Genomic DNA, 15,184 nt, shown 5'->3' on the forward strand with positions numbered 1-15,184 from the left:
ATGCGGATCTCTATGAGTTTGAGGTCAACCTGCACTACATGGTGAGTTCAAGGTCAGCCTGAATCAGAGTGAGACACTCTCAAAAAAAACAAAGAAAAAACAAAACAACTCAAAACAGACAAACAAAAAAAAAAACCCAGCTGAATCTCAACAGAAACAATTTTGTGACATTTTAACTTACCCTATTCCATCCCCATCTCACTAACTCCACAGTAGCCTTGAAAACCAACAGGCTGCAATCGTAAGTAAGACTGGCAGCCACCAGAAGAGGAACAACAGGGTTCAAGCTTGTTGAAGGCCTTGTTCTCTAACTTTAAATACCATCGTTTGAACTGTCTAGTTGTTTCTGGAAGAAGCCATATTCAAGACTGACTTTTTGTGACCTGATACAAAATTCTTACAATGCAAAAATCTTTTCCCCAGAGGTATCTGTAGCAAACAGGTAAAAATACAATACAATCATCCTTGCTATTTGTGGAGGATTGGTCCCAGGACACCTTCTACACATCAGATACTAAAATACACAGATGTTCAAGTCTTTCTACAAAATGGAATCATAGGGCCGGGGATTTAGCTCAGTGGTTTTGCTGCCTGCTACACAAGCGCAAGGACCCGAGTTTGATCCCCAGTACCAAAAAAAAAAAAAGGAATCATATCTGCATATAACTTAAGCACATTCTCCTATATATTTTAATCATTTATAAATTACTTATAATAACTAATACAATGTAAACATTAAGTAAACAGTTGTTTTACTATATGATTTAGGGAATGAGGACAATAAAAAACTCTATACATGTTCAGTACAGATACAATTTTTTTAGCCCAAATATTACTGATCTAAAGTTGGCTGAATCCACAAACATGGAACTCACTGACACAGAATGCTAACTGTATACCAAACAGGAGAAACAGCTAGAGCAGCACTTAGAGAAACTTTATATCTATAAACTCTGATTAAAATATGTAACTTGAATCTATAATTTAACCATCTACTTTAAAGAACTAGAGAAAAAAAATCTTAACCCAAAGCAAACAGAAGAGAGTAAGTATTAGAGATGAATTACAGAATAGGATAAAATGGAGAACATCAATGAAAATGGCACTTTGAAAACAACTACAAAATTAACCTTTATCTTAACTGATGAAACAGAGAAAGAAATATTCAAATTTAGGAGCAAAAGAAAGGGAAACATTAACAATCCCACGAAAATAAAAAAGACTGTAACAACTAATATAAACAAGTTATATAACCTAAGTCAAATGGACAAATTCTCTTACCAGATCTGACCAAGGAAGAAATAGAAATTCTGAACTATATGTAACAACTAAAGTGTTTGAATTAGTAATCAAAATCCTGCGCCAATTAAAGGCCAGAACAAGATGGCTTTGCTGGTAAATTTTACCACACATATAAAAGTAACCTTTCACAAACTCTTCTTAAAAACTATAGGAAGTAACAGTTTCCATTTCATTCTATGAACCTGAACAGTATTACACTGATCCCAAACCAGATGAAGATACCAGAACAGAAGAAAACCTTAGAACAGTAAATCTTATGAACACAGACAAAAAAAACCCAGATTAGCAAACCAAATCCAGCAACATATAACAAAAATATAATCTCTCACTTCTGTTAGCCATAAAGAAGAAATTAACGGAAAAGCCTAAATTTGCTAATTACTAAACTTTCATTGTATATGAAACAATAAGAATTTTATAAATGTTATGTCATTTAATCCTCTAAACAACTCTAGAATGGTTTTCCATTTATAAAATAAGAATAACTAAGAAGCAGAGAAGTGAGATGTCCAAGGCTTATCCAAGATTTGATTATTGGATGTTTAACTTCAAACTCTGGCTCTGAATACTATTATGTCTCAGTGTGTCATGAAACAACTCATTTACTTCTCTCTTATTTGGTTTCTTCATCTAAATGATACTACATGTATCACCTTTAAAGTCCCACGCATCTCAAATGCTGTAATAGAATTAAGCGCTTTGTTGAAATCTTTAATTAGAAAAAGAGATGGAGGGCCGGGGATTCAGCTCAGTGGTTTCGCTGCCTGCTATGCAAGCGCAAAGACCCGAGTTCGATCCCCGGTACCAAAAAAAAAAAAAAAAGAAAAAGAGATGGAACAATGGTTTAAAGGCACATGGCACACAAAGAACAAGACACAACCTGAGAAAGTTATCCTGTTCTGACAGTTTGCCTAGAACCCAGAAAGAACAATAGTTTCTATTATGTTCAAAATAATCTCTTCATAGCCTCTAAAATAATGCAATATTCTGTCCTTGAAAGAAATAGCAATTACACATAAGTATACATGGTGTAAAGTGAACTGAGGGTCGTAACATACAAAGAACCTAAAAGTCAATCTGCATGACACTAACATTAATTTGATCTAATTATACAAATAAAAATATGTACCGTTCATTATGCTCTTGATAAACGAGTCTGGACTTCTCCAGTAGATATTTTTCAACATAGGCACTAGAAGAAAAATAAAATTGGTTGACGTAAATACTGAAGTTTAATGTAAGATAGACACACTTCTTTACAGACAGCGCAAAAGTACAAAGAATATGCTCCAGGTCATTCCAGCATGTTTAACATTATCACTGTGTTATGGATGCTGTTAGTGCTACCTATGCAGTAATTCACAAAGTTATGAGTCTTAGACTGGCTAGAGATGAGACAGGCAAGTAAGTGGACTCTATCAAGAAGAGCTAATACACTATGGGCCACAAAAATGAAGTTTATGTGAAAGTAGTGAGGAACTGCGGCATCAAGTGTATTTCTGATATTTTGTTCTTATTATATTGGCTGTGCCTTTCAAGTCCTCAGTATCTCTTTTCCACATGGGAGTAACTAGATAAGATCTCACTAGAAAAAGGGTTTCTATAATCTGAAACTTTAAAACTGTAGACTGCTGGATCCAGATTACTTACACAATGGCCTTTGCTTCCAAATCTGATCCCTGAGCTGAATTTCCCCAATTCCTCTCTGTCACATCCTCTCTACTTCAGTCACAAATACAGGCTATCTTCTCAAACATAACATGCACTCCTGACTGCACTGCTCTTGCTCTTCCTTTCATTTCTGATTTCTTACTCTATTCCAAATCTCAGGCCACTGAATTTGATTCCTGCACTGAAATGAATTTCAAGTGTGTCATTGCAAATCTGCTGGTGCTAGCACCACCAATTAAACGTCACTTCTCAACTATCATGATCACCGCTAGCCTCAACTATTGAAACAAGCTACTACCTGCTCAAAATGGGAGAAAGGAAATAGATATAAATTAATAATGATAAAGTCACATAATATCCTGGATGGAAAATGTTACTGCCCTCATTTTATAAAGGTAATATTAAGAGTCTACATTAGTAAGCAGCAAACTATGACATGAACCTGGGTCTGTTTTAACTACAGAGGCTTTCAACTGCACCAATACACTATTTTCTAGAGACCTCTTTCCTCATAAATTATGCTCACTATACCAAAATATGCAGAGAAAAACTTACATGTCTGGAATTTTTAAGTCAACATAGAAAAAGAAGAAAGAACAGGTGAAGCAAACATGGCAAAGTGTAATCATGGCTGACTCTAACTGGGAGTTCTGTACACTATTTAATCTATTTCTCTTTACCAATGTTGTATTAAATTCTTTTAAAACTCAGCTTCACAATATCAAGAGAAGAGTATAAAAACTACTTTGCTCACAATCTGACACCAACTGACCACCATGACCATACTGTATAGCCATCACCTTACCTCCTCAAATACACCAAGCTCTTGTCATGATCCCAACTCATTTGCTATGTCAATTTCTCAACTAGTGATTTCCCACTTCTGCTTAGCAAATTTTTAATACTCAACTTAAAAACCACCTTGTTTGTGAATGCCTCCAGACACATATTTCACTGTGCTTATTTTAATATAATAAACTTATATAACATCAATCTTTGCAAAGAGACTATGAGAGCTTTAAAGTCAGAGAGCATGTCTACATTTTTGTTATATACTCAATACAGCAGTACCTCGGGGTTCACACAAACTTAATTTGTTCCACGATTCTGGAAAAGATAGTCACATTTTTGTTCATGCTGGAAAGGTGATCATGGTTGTATTTATCATCCAATGCAGAGTACGCAAACAAAAAATACTGCTAAATGTTTCTATTTGGGAAACAAATTGTTCACAAACAAAAGCACTTGTGAACCAAAGTACCACTGTATTTAGCACAGTGCCTAGTAGTACTCAAAAGGTACCCTGCAAATTTTTGCTAAGTAAGTGAAAATAAACAAGAGTTAACAATGTTTAATATATATGTTTCCATATTAATTAAGATTTTTTTGCTCATCATTGATGTAAGAAAGTTTAAGCATTTTAGGTAGCCACTTAACCCTTGAGAGCCTGAATTCCCTCCACTAAATGTGAAAATAGCCAGCCATGGTGGTGCAGGGCTGCAATCCCAGCACTTGGGAGGCTGAGGCAGGAGGATCGCCACAAGGTCCAGGCCAGCCTGGGCTACATGGTGAGTTCAAAGTCAGCCTGGACTACACAGCAAGACCCCGCCTCAAAAAAAAAAAAAAATTTTTTTAAGTGAAAATAAACATCTGCCATTCTTAATTCACAAATTCATTTTGAGAATCAATGAATAAGACTGTACTTTAAATTATAAAGTAATACATACAACTTTACCTATTATCAGTCTTTTCAGGAGCACAATCATAAATACAAAAAAAAAGCAGCCGAACAACTTGACTGCATGACACTTTTAAGAGTTAAAGTACTAACCATATCTTTGCAAACAGATGAGTCTTCAGAATCAGGAAAAAAAATGACCTATGAAACTCGCCATGAAGACAGACTTAATGCCCTTGTTCATTTTAAATGGTTTTAGTTCTGGTTCCATGGAGGTGGGGTGTAGTTTTGGTCGAATTTTTACAATTTAAATACAGAAGTAAAGTAATAAGACATAAACAAACCAGCATTTTCAAAAGTACAGATCAATCCTATTTATTCAGAGGGATGCAAAAAATTATAATAAAAATTAGCAAATAGAACACAATAACCAAAGAGTGAACCTTAATGCAAATGTGATTTTTTTTTTTCCTAGGAACACACAAAACAGTTCAATATTGGAGGAAAAAAATTACAATATTAATTGATCGCACAATGAAGGTATGTTTATTTCTATGGATGTTGAAAAGGCCTTTGATAAAATTCAATACCAATTACTAACAAAAACACTCAAGAAAAATCAAAATTAATCCTTAATTGGGTCATACAATAAAAGGTCCTAAAGCCACTATTTTACATTGTGGAGAAAGAGGAAAGGTAAAGGCATTCATGTAAAGGGAAGAAACAATACTGTCATGGTATTTGTTATGGTTTGGATCTGAAATTATCCCCTACAGGTCCATACACTGAAGAATGAGTCAAGAGAGGCCTAGTGGGAAGCCTACTGACAGAAAATTAGGTCACTGGTGTGTACCTGAACCCTGGCCCTTCCTTCCTCTCTCCTTCACTTCCCATCTGCCATGAGGTGAGCAGCTTTATCCCACCATGTGCTCCCCACCATGATGCCCTGCCTCCCATATGCCCAAAAGCAATGAAGTCAACCATGGACTGAAACTTCTGAAACCTTAAGCCAAACTAAATCTTTCCTCCTTGAAGTTACTGCATTTATCTTATGAAATTGTCACAGCAATGGAAAGCTAACACAGTACTAAAGATAAATCAGACAAGATAAAATACAGAAAAGGAAAAAAAGTAAATTATCACTTTTTGTAGATAGGATAATATACCTAGAAGAAGAAAAACAATAATAAAACTAATATTAACAACAAAATCATTCAGCAAGGTAAGTAGATGTAAAATTAATATGAAAATAGCCTTCATATATATAAAATGCGATTCAAAAAAATCCAAGAGAAAAATCACTTATAACAGCAAGAGAACTAGAATAAAATAAAATGCTTAGGAATAAACTTAACCAGAAATATTTTTTTAAATTTAAGACAATCCAAAAAAAAGCATAAAAATGTTAATCATTCCCAAAGTGATATATAAATATAACATTAATACAATGAAATCAAGCCATGGAGAAATACAAAAGTTAAAGAATCTAATCTGAAAAAGCTACATACAGTATGAAAAAAGCTACAACTGTACAGTATTCTGGAAAAAGAAAACTATGGAAAGAGTAAGGAGATTAGTAGCTGCCAAGGATTAGCAGTAGGAAGGGTTGAATAAGCAGAATACAGGAGATTTTCAGGGCAGTAAAACTATGCTATGTGGTACTATATTGGTGTGTACCTGTCTTACATTATTTGTCAAAATCCACAGAATATACAGGACAAAGAATGAACTTTAATGCAAATTATGTACTTTAAAAGTAATACAAATTGGGCCAGGGATTTAGCTCAGTGGTTTCACTGCCTGCTGCACAAGTGCAAGGACCCAAGTTCAATCCCCGGTACCAAAAAAAAAAGTAGTAAGAATTATCACTGGGCGTGATGGCACAAGCCTATATATCCCAGCTATTCTGGAGGCTGAGATAGGAGGATCACAAATTCAAAAGCAATCTACACAACTTAGTGAAAATCTGTCTCAAAATACAAAATAAAAGGTTGGGGATGTGGCTCTGTGGAAGACCAACCCTGGATTCAATCCCCAGCACTACAATAAAATATAAATCAATCACTCAATCAATCTCAACACTGGCTCATCAACTGTAACAAACGGATCACACCAAGGCAAAATATTTATAATAGAGGAAATTGGAGGAAAAGTCTGATGAGATATAGTATAAGAACTAAAGGGATATATAAGAATCCAATGCAAGGTATTTAAGATGTGAGAAAATCGTAGAGAGACAATGAATAGTTTGAAAGGATATACTGGAACGCTGTACTTCCCACTTACTTTTTGCTATGAACCTAAAACTGCTCTAAAAAATAAAAGTCTATTAAGTTTTTTAAAAGCTTTAATGAATACTGCTGGCATAGTCAGAGGACTCTGATCAGACTATATCAGAATCTCCTGATTTGTAAGAATAGTATGGGGACTAGGGGTATAGTTCGTGGTAGAACACTTGCCTAGCATGTGAGAGGCACTGGGTTAAATCCCTAGTACCTCACCCACCGCCAAAAAAAAGAAAATAAAGCAAGATGGATTTGTGGGGGGAAAAAAAGAATAGTAATATAGACATGTAGGAAACTGTGGCTGTTTGGGAAATACAGTTAATTAGGAGACCATGGTATATCTCCAACTTCAAAACAATTCAAACAAGAGATTTAGCTCAGTGGTTCTGCCACCTGCCTCGCAAGCGCAAGGTCCCAAGTTCGATCCCCAGTACCAAAAAAAAAAAATTCAAACAATGAACGTATGCATAATAGAGTACAGAGAAAATTAAATGCAGCAAAGTGTTAACAAGTAATTCAAGGGTGCATGAGTGTTAAGATCAGTCTCACAACTTTTCTGAAGTTTGATATTTTCCAAAAGGAAAAGAAAAACTAAGGAAGGAGGGGTCTTGCGGCTTCCCTGGGCCATCTGCGGTGGGCAGCGTGAGCCAGTTCTGAGTCCGGGGACGGTACGTCCCACAGGAGGCCCTTGAGAGTGGCGGTGGGGCACGGCCGTGGCAGGAAGGGCCAAGGTACTCCAGGCTTCTGCTCTGTCACCAAGGACGCCTCCCCATCCCCATCCCTGGGCCAATGGGATGGGTGAGGGGAGGGGAGAGAGAGCCAGATGTCCTGGTCACTAGCTCCAGTTTTTCCAGAGAGTGACAAGTGGTTACAAGTCCTTGCTGCCTTCCCTTAGGAATCAGCAATATGCACCAGGAAAATGCTTCTACAAGAAAAACAATCAAAATTCACACACAGTTATCTTCATATTGAGTTCCAAAGCTGAAAGAGAAGTTGGAGGTCTCCATCTGTTCATCTACTTCAGAAATCCTAACAGAGAAAATGAATGCTTCTTCTGAAATGAGTTATTTTGCTTAGGACCACATTTCATTTCTGCACAAGGGATAGCTGAAACAGGCAGAGAAGGAAAGAGGACAAAAAAGAAATGAAGTGATGGGAAGAGAAACAGAAAGATACAACACAAGAAGAACATCCATCAGAAAGAGAGCAAGATAGATTTAATTACAGATAATGAAAGGGCCAAGAGCCACCCTCAGTCACAGGAGAGTAGACACAGAGATACAGGTACTGCAAGCAGCATTCACAAAAGGTGAAACAGGAGGAAAAGGATGGAACACATGGGGAAAAGTGGAATGAGGCATACAAAAAGAAAGAAAATAAGTCTTTCACGGGACAGTATCCCTTTTAGGCTAGCACCAAGAAAAGCCGTATTACATTTAAAGAAACCTGGCACAGACAGGCATAGTGGTGTATGCTTGTAATCCCAGCTACTTAGGAGGCTGAGAGGCAGGAGGATCACAAGTTCAGCCAGGCATGGTGGCACATGCCTGTAATCCTAGCATTTGGGAGACTAGAAGGATCCCTGCAAGTTTAAGGCCAGCCTGAAATACATAACGAGACCCTGTCTCAAAAACACAAATAAACAGAAAGTAAAATTTAAAATTTGAGGCCAGCCTGGACAACGTAAGTGTAATTATCACAACAGTCTTCACTACCACATTAAACAGGGAGGGGGGGTAAGGAGGTATGGTGCTCCAAGTCTGTAATCCCAGCACTCAGGAGGCTGAGGCAGGAGGATCACCTCAAGTTTGATGGCAGCTTGGGCTACATGATGAGTTCAAGGCCAGCCTGAACTAAATAATAAGACCCTGTCTCAAAAAACCAAACAAATTCTATACATACATACATACATACATACAAACAATTCCTCCACCTCCCTCACAGCATGGCTGGGAAAACTAGGTGAGAATATTTTCAAAAATACATATTAAACTACATGCTGGACATTAAAAAAAAAAAAACTAAGGAAAAGTTTTAATGCAGACACCAATGTCACAGCCTATAGCCATATGACGAATCTCCTAGAAATGAGTGCCCAAACTGCAACCCAAAACCCACTTATTTATCACAAAGTGCCAACACTGCACTTAAAACTGAATACTGAGGTTTTAGTTTAGAAAAAACAACTCATACTTCAACATCTTTTGTCTCAAAAGAAAAACAACACTCATGCCATAGGTTTGCTACCACTGGTCTACAGCTAAAAGGCAGATAAAGACAAAAATAAAACATGACCTACAACCTACTACTACTACTCCTGAGTTGCAGTACTTACCCAAGTACAGTGCCTGTTTCCTGGTAATTTACTTGAATAAACTTGCCAAAACGACTTGAATTGTTATTATGAGCAGTCTTCGCATTGCCAAACGCCTGTCAAAATGAGTAATAATCACATTAGTTTCATTTAAAAAAAAAATTTTTTTTTAACCCTGCTTATTAGGTCAGCTCAAAGAAACAAAACGCTGAAGAGATATCAGAAAGTCGATTTACTTATGTTCAGGCTCATACTAATAGTTCATGTAAAATTAAAAAATTAATAATTGAAAGGGCCAAGGACGTACCTCAGCTCAGTGGCACCATGCCTGCCCAGCAAGCACAGGGTCCTGAGTTTGATAACCCATACAAAAAAAAATTAATAACTGAAAGACCAAATAGAGCTAGCCTTGGTAGCACATGCATGTAATCCTACTACTCAAGAGGTTGAGGAAGGAGGATCCTGAGTTCACGGGCAGCCTGGACTGTATAGAGACATCCTTTGTCAAAAACAAAACAAACAAGCTGGGTGGGTTGGCACATGCCTACAATCCCATCACTAGGGAAGCTGAGGCAAAGTCAGCCTAGGCTACATAGTGAGTTCAAGGCCAGCCTGAACTATACTGTAAGACCCTGTAAAAAAACCAAAACAAAAATATATTAAAAATACAGATATTCAAAATATATATAGAGAGATAGATATGAATATATATAGATTTTACTTTATAACTTTTCAGTGAAATAATTAATTTTAAAATTTAATGCTAATTAAGGTTTATTCAGAGCCAGAAAATTTTTAATGAATTTATACTCGTATTTTCTAAAAATCTTGCCAAGTTTAAATTAACAAGGGACCAAGAAAATAATTACAGTATAACAATTATAATTTTAAAACTGTATAAATGAAGTTTCATTATTAAAGTACGTTTTATTACACCTATTGAAAACAAAGCTATATTCATTATGAAAGAATCAAAAGCTATAAACTCCCTAAATCATTACCTATAGTACACAACATGCAAAGGAATAACGCTCAGCAACAAAGTGAACTAAAGATATACACATCAATGATTATGCAAAGCGGAAGAAACCAGACATAGAGTATATATTATATAATTCACCTATATTAAATTCTAGAAAAGGAAAAACAATCGTAATAAGGAAGCAGATCAGAGGCTGTTTGAGAATGGGGTTGGGATTGGGAAATGTCTATAAAGCGGCCCAAGGGGATATGAAGCTATTCTAAAACTTGACTGCATGATAATGGTTATACCTGTATCAAAACTCAGCTCTACATTTTAAATGTATACACTATATTGTAAATTACAGCTCAATTAAATTTCCTAAAATTTAAATTTAAAATAAAAGGAAACTAGGGATGTATGTCAGTGGTAAAGCACTTGCCTACCAAGTATGAAGCGTAAGTCTGATCACTGGCACTGAGGGTAAAAAAAAAAAAAAAAAAAAAGTGCCACTGCCCTAGCATGACTCATTCATAATATATTTGAAGGAACCAAACTTAAAAAGTGTAAGATTGCAGTGTTTTCCTCCCATTCTATATGATCTCTGACAATGACACACCCTCTAAACTAGCCATTTACTGAACACCCCCTGAATGCAAAGCCTTGTGTATGCTAAGCTATACTTGTGTAGAGTACACATGCAGGATGCACACACACATACAAGACAGGCTGGGGAGGTAAACTTAACTGATGCCCCAACAACTAAATTTCTATTTCAGCAGTTCTCAGTGTGGTCAAGACCAGAAGCATCAGCATTACCTGGAAATTTTATAAAAGCAGCAACTCTTAAGACATTTCACAGAACCAATTAATTAGAAATTCTGACGATATAGCCTAGCCATCTGTCTTAAGAACCCCTTGCAGCAGTTCAAATGCAAGCTAAACTTTGAGAAATACTGGGTTTTTTCCTCCTTAAATTCTTTTATTGGTACATTTTATTGTACAATATAGTTACATTCATCATTGGGAACTTGTACCTTTACATGATGTGTTTTGGTTCTTATTTTTTCCCCATTCCCCTGCCCTCCCCGTTCAATCCCTCCACCGCTCCCTATTTACAAGGGCTTTGTTTCCATTTTTTTCTTTCCCTTCATTTCTTTCCCCTACTGGTCCCACTTCCCCCACCCCTTTAGACCTTTCCTTCCTGTTTCACATTATCAATTATTCATTTTAATCCTTATTTACAGTTTCAGTTTCTCATACCAGAAAAACTATTCAGTATTTACACGTGTGTCCATTTCACTTAAGAATATGGCCTCAATGTGCATCCATTTAGCTATAAATGTCTCTAATTTCTCATTCTTTATGGCTGAGTGGTACTCCATTTTATTTTTTTAAAAACCCACATTTTCTTTATCCAGTCTCCAGTTGATGGGCAGTTGGGCTGTTTCCAAGCTTTAGCTGTTACAAACTGTGCCACTGTAAACATGGGTGCACATATATCACTTTGGTATGATGCTTTTAATTCTTTTGGGAAGATACTCGGCAGAGGGATACCTGGGTCAAATAGGACCTCTAATCTTAGTTTTTTGAGGTATTTCCATATTGATCTCCACAGTGGTTGCAACAGTCTGCACTCCCATCAACAATGGAGAAGGGTTCCTTTTTCCCCACAACCCCGCTAACATTTGTTATTGGCTAATTTCTTGATAGCAGCCATTGTTTCTAGGGTGAGGTGGAATCTGAGTGTTGTTTTCATCTGCATCTCTCGAATGACCAACACTGTTCTATATACTATGCATGCACTAAAATTTCTGTGAAATTTCAATTTAATGAGTATTAAGAAATTATTCTACAACGATAGTAGTAAATGCACACATTCCTAAAAATCCCCAGAAATATCTCTCATGAATGCTTACGTTTCACTGATTTAAATAAGTGATTGGAAAAGCCCAGGCTTCAAACACCACAAAACCATCTGTGAGCTTTGAATTATCTAGAATATAGTTTCTCCATTCTGCCCTCTGCACTTTCCTTTTCTGCTATAAAAAGTTTTTTACCAAGGAATTTAGAAAATAGTACAGTTATAAAATGTAAAAATGCTGATGTCATTGAAGAAATATCCATTTCTTTGCCAAATGTTTTATATTTTAACAAAATTTTAAAAGGAAAACCAGTGAACTCAGACACAAGACGTGGATGTATAACATAAAACTCTTATTTCCATATGCATCATTTTTGATCCCATCTTATGCTACAATATCAGAGGCCAATCAGAATCTGTTAAGTAATCTTTTTTTTTTTTTTTTTTTTTTTGGTACCGGGGATCGAACTCAGGACCTTGCGCTTGCGAGGCAAGTGGCGGAAGCACTGAGCTAAATCCCTGACTCAAGTAATCTTTCATTGAATACAACTTTATTACTTATATAGAGTCATGTGGGACCATCTGAAAGAGCACTGTAGTAGACACTTCATCCAAGGTTATATGGATGACAACAAGCATAAGAAAACATGTTCAACGTCATTATTTATTATGGAATTTCAATTAAGGCCACAATATACCTGCCACAATGCCACTACACATTTATTTATTAGAATGGCTAAAAAAAAAAACTGATGGCGCTAAGTGCTGCTGAAAATGTAAAATAACTAAAAACTACATTGCTGGAGGGGAAACAAAATGTTAGAGCAATTCTGCAGGACTATAACAATTTCACAAAAAGGTAAACATATTCTTTCCACACCATGACACAGCAATTCAATTTCTTGAAAAGATCACTGAGATTGAGGTCAACAAAAATCACAAAGTAAAGACCTCTGAAAATCTTCTCTTACCTAGAATAGCAAAAGCAATTCTAGGCAACAGAGACATGGCAGGGGGTATCACAATCCCCCACTTGAAACTATACTACAAAGCTACTGTGATAAAAATAGTATGGTACTGGCAAAGAAACAGACCCGAGAATTAGTGGAATAGATTAGAAGATGCAGAAACAACTCCAGACATACTCAGTCACCTCATCTTTGTCAAAGGAGCCAACCACCCTCATTGGAGGAAAGACAGCCTATTTAATAAATGGTGGAAAAACTGGATTTCAACCTGCCAAAGATTAAAACTAGACCCATACCTATCATCATACACAAAACTAAGATCAAAGTGGATTAAAGATCTAAATATCAAGACAGAAACAATAAACTTGCTGGAAGATAAGTTAGGTAGAACTCTCAAAGACCTTGGCATAGGAAAAGATTTTATGAACAAAACCTCAGTAGCACAGGAACTAGCACAAAGAATCAACAACTGGGATCTCATCTTATTAAAAAGCTTCTGCACTGCAAGAGAAACCACCAACAGAGCTAAGAGACAACCTACAATATGGGAAAAAATTTTTAGGAGTTGTACCTCAGACAAAGGTCTATTATCTAGAATATATAAAGAACTGAAAAAAATCAGACCTCCCAAATTCAAAGACCCAACTCAAAAATGGGCATCTGAAATGAAAAGATATTTCTCAGACAAAGAAGTAAAAGCAGCAAATAAATATATGAAAAAATGTTCAACATCACTGGTCATTCGAGAGATGCAGATGAAAACGACACTGAGATTCCACCTCACCCCACAAAGAATGGCTGCTATCAAGAAATCAACCAACAACAAATGCTAGCGGGGATGTGGGGAGAAAGGAACCCTTCTCCATTGCTGATGGGAGAGCAGACTGGCGCAACCACTGTAGAAATCAGTATGGAGATACCTCAAAGAACTAGGGGCTAGAGGTCCCATTTGACCCAGCTATTCCCCTGCCGGGTATCTTCCCCAAAGAATTAATAGAATCATACCACACTGATATATGTGCACCCATGTTTAGAGCGGCACAGTTTGTAATGGCTAAAGCTTGGAAAAAGCCCAATTACCCATCAACTGGAAACTGGATGAAGAAGATGTTTTTTCAATAAAATGGAGTACTACTCAGCCATAAAGAATGAGAAACTAGAGACATCTATAGCTAAATGGAGGCATACTGAGGCCATACTCTTAAGTGAAATAAATAGTACACACGTGTAAATACCGTATAGTTTCTCTAGTGTGAGAAACTGAAAGTGTAAATAAGGATTAAAATGATTAAAACGAATTAACTGATAACTTGAAAAATCAGAAGGTGTAGGGGTGGTGGGAGGGGAAGGGGAAAGGAAAAATTATAAGAAAAGAAAAAAAAACAGAAATGAAATCTATGTAAATAGGGAAGGGTGGAGGGTGTGACGGGTGCACAGGTAATGGGGAAAAAAATAAGAACCAAGATATATCATGTACAGGTACAAGCACCCAATGATAAATGTAAATGTATTGTATACCTAAAATGTACCAATAAAAGAATTTACAAAAAAAAAAAAATCTTCTCTTGCATGAGAGAAACAAGAACATAAACAAGAACACTAACAAAAATTATCAAAATCAACTTTTTAAGAATCTGAAATCAAAGCCCTCCAACAATCCTTATTAAAGAAAGAGATTTAACCAAGAAAAAAGTTGAATCTGAAAAACAGGTATTGGTAAGAAAAATAGACGTTGTGGCATTTTAGTTTGCACTATGAATATCCCTCTCTAGCTCAATACTGAAGAGAAAACAAACATCCTACAATGATTTTATTTTAAAGGCATTGTACAAGTCACTGGAAGGATCACAACAGAATTTGAGGTCTTCCAAAGTCCTATGTCCCATAATTTGACCTGTCTGGCATTTCCCTGGAAAATTCATTCAAAAGGTTGCCTATTTTCATCTAACTCAGAGATCATTCACTCAGCACAGCCTCTTCATACCTCCCTACCAACATGTGTGTGTGTCAAAAATAATCCAAAACAATTACTTAAACATTCCAATTGCCTAAGAAGTTTTAGGACAGTACCAAAACAAAAAGGCAAGACAATCAACAACTTAAAAGGAAAAAGTGGTGAATGACAAGTACAAAGTGTGCTT

The 15,184-nt window shown here is 36.3% G+C and overlaps 1 protein-coding gene across 20 annotated transcripts in view; it reads right to left on the minus strand.

Moving 5' to 3' along the window:
• The window catches only part of Myo9a (myosin IXA), a 305,400-nt gene that overhangs the window by 181,486 nt on the left and 108,730 nt on the right, over positions 1-15,184 (minus strand). For all 20 annotated transcript variants that reach the window (XM_087198928.1, XM_087198925.1, XM_087198926.1 and 17 more), the window contains exons 3-4: positions 9,272-9,366; positions 2,432-2,494 (exon numbers count right to left, since the gene is read on the minus strand). In XM_087198928.1, the coding sequence (XP_087055054.1) occupies positions 2,432-2,494; positions 9,272-9,366 (158 nt within the window). The remainder of the gene's footprint in view (positions 1-2,431; positions 2,495-9,271; positions 9,367-15,184) is intronic.

This window comes from Heterocephalus glaber, unplaced genomic scaffold (genome assembly GCF_053883595.1).
Source record: "Heterocephalus glaber isolate CG9 unplaced genomic scaffold, H.glaber_assembly_v1.0 deba00001689, whole genome shotgun sequence".
NCBI lineage: Eukaryota > Metazoa > Chordata > Mammalia > Rodentia > Bathyergidae > Heterocephalus > Heterocephalus glaber.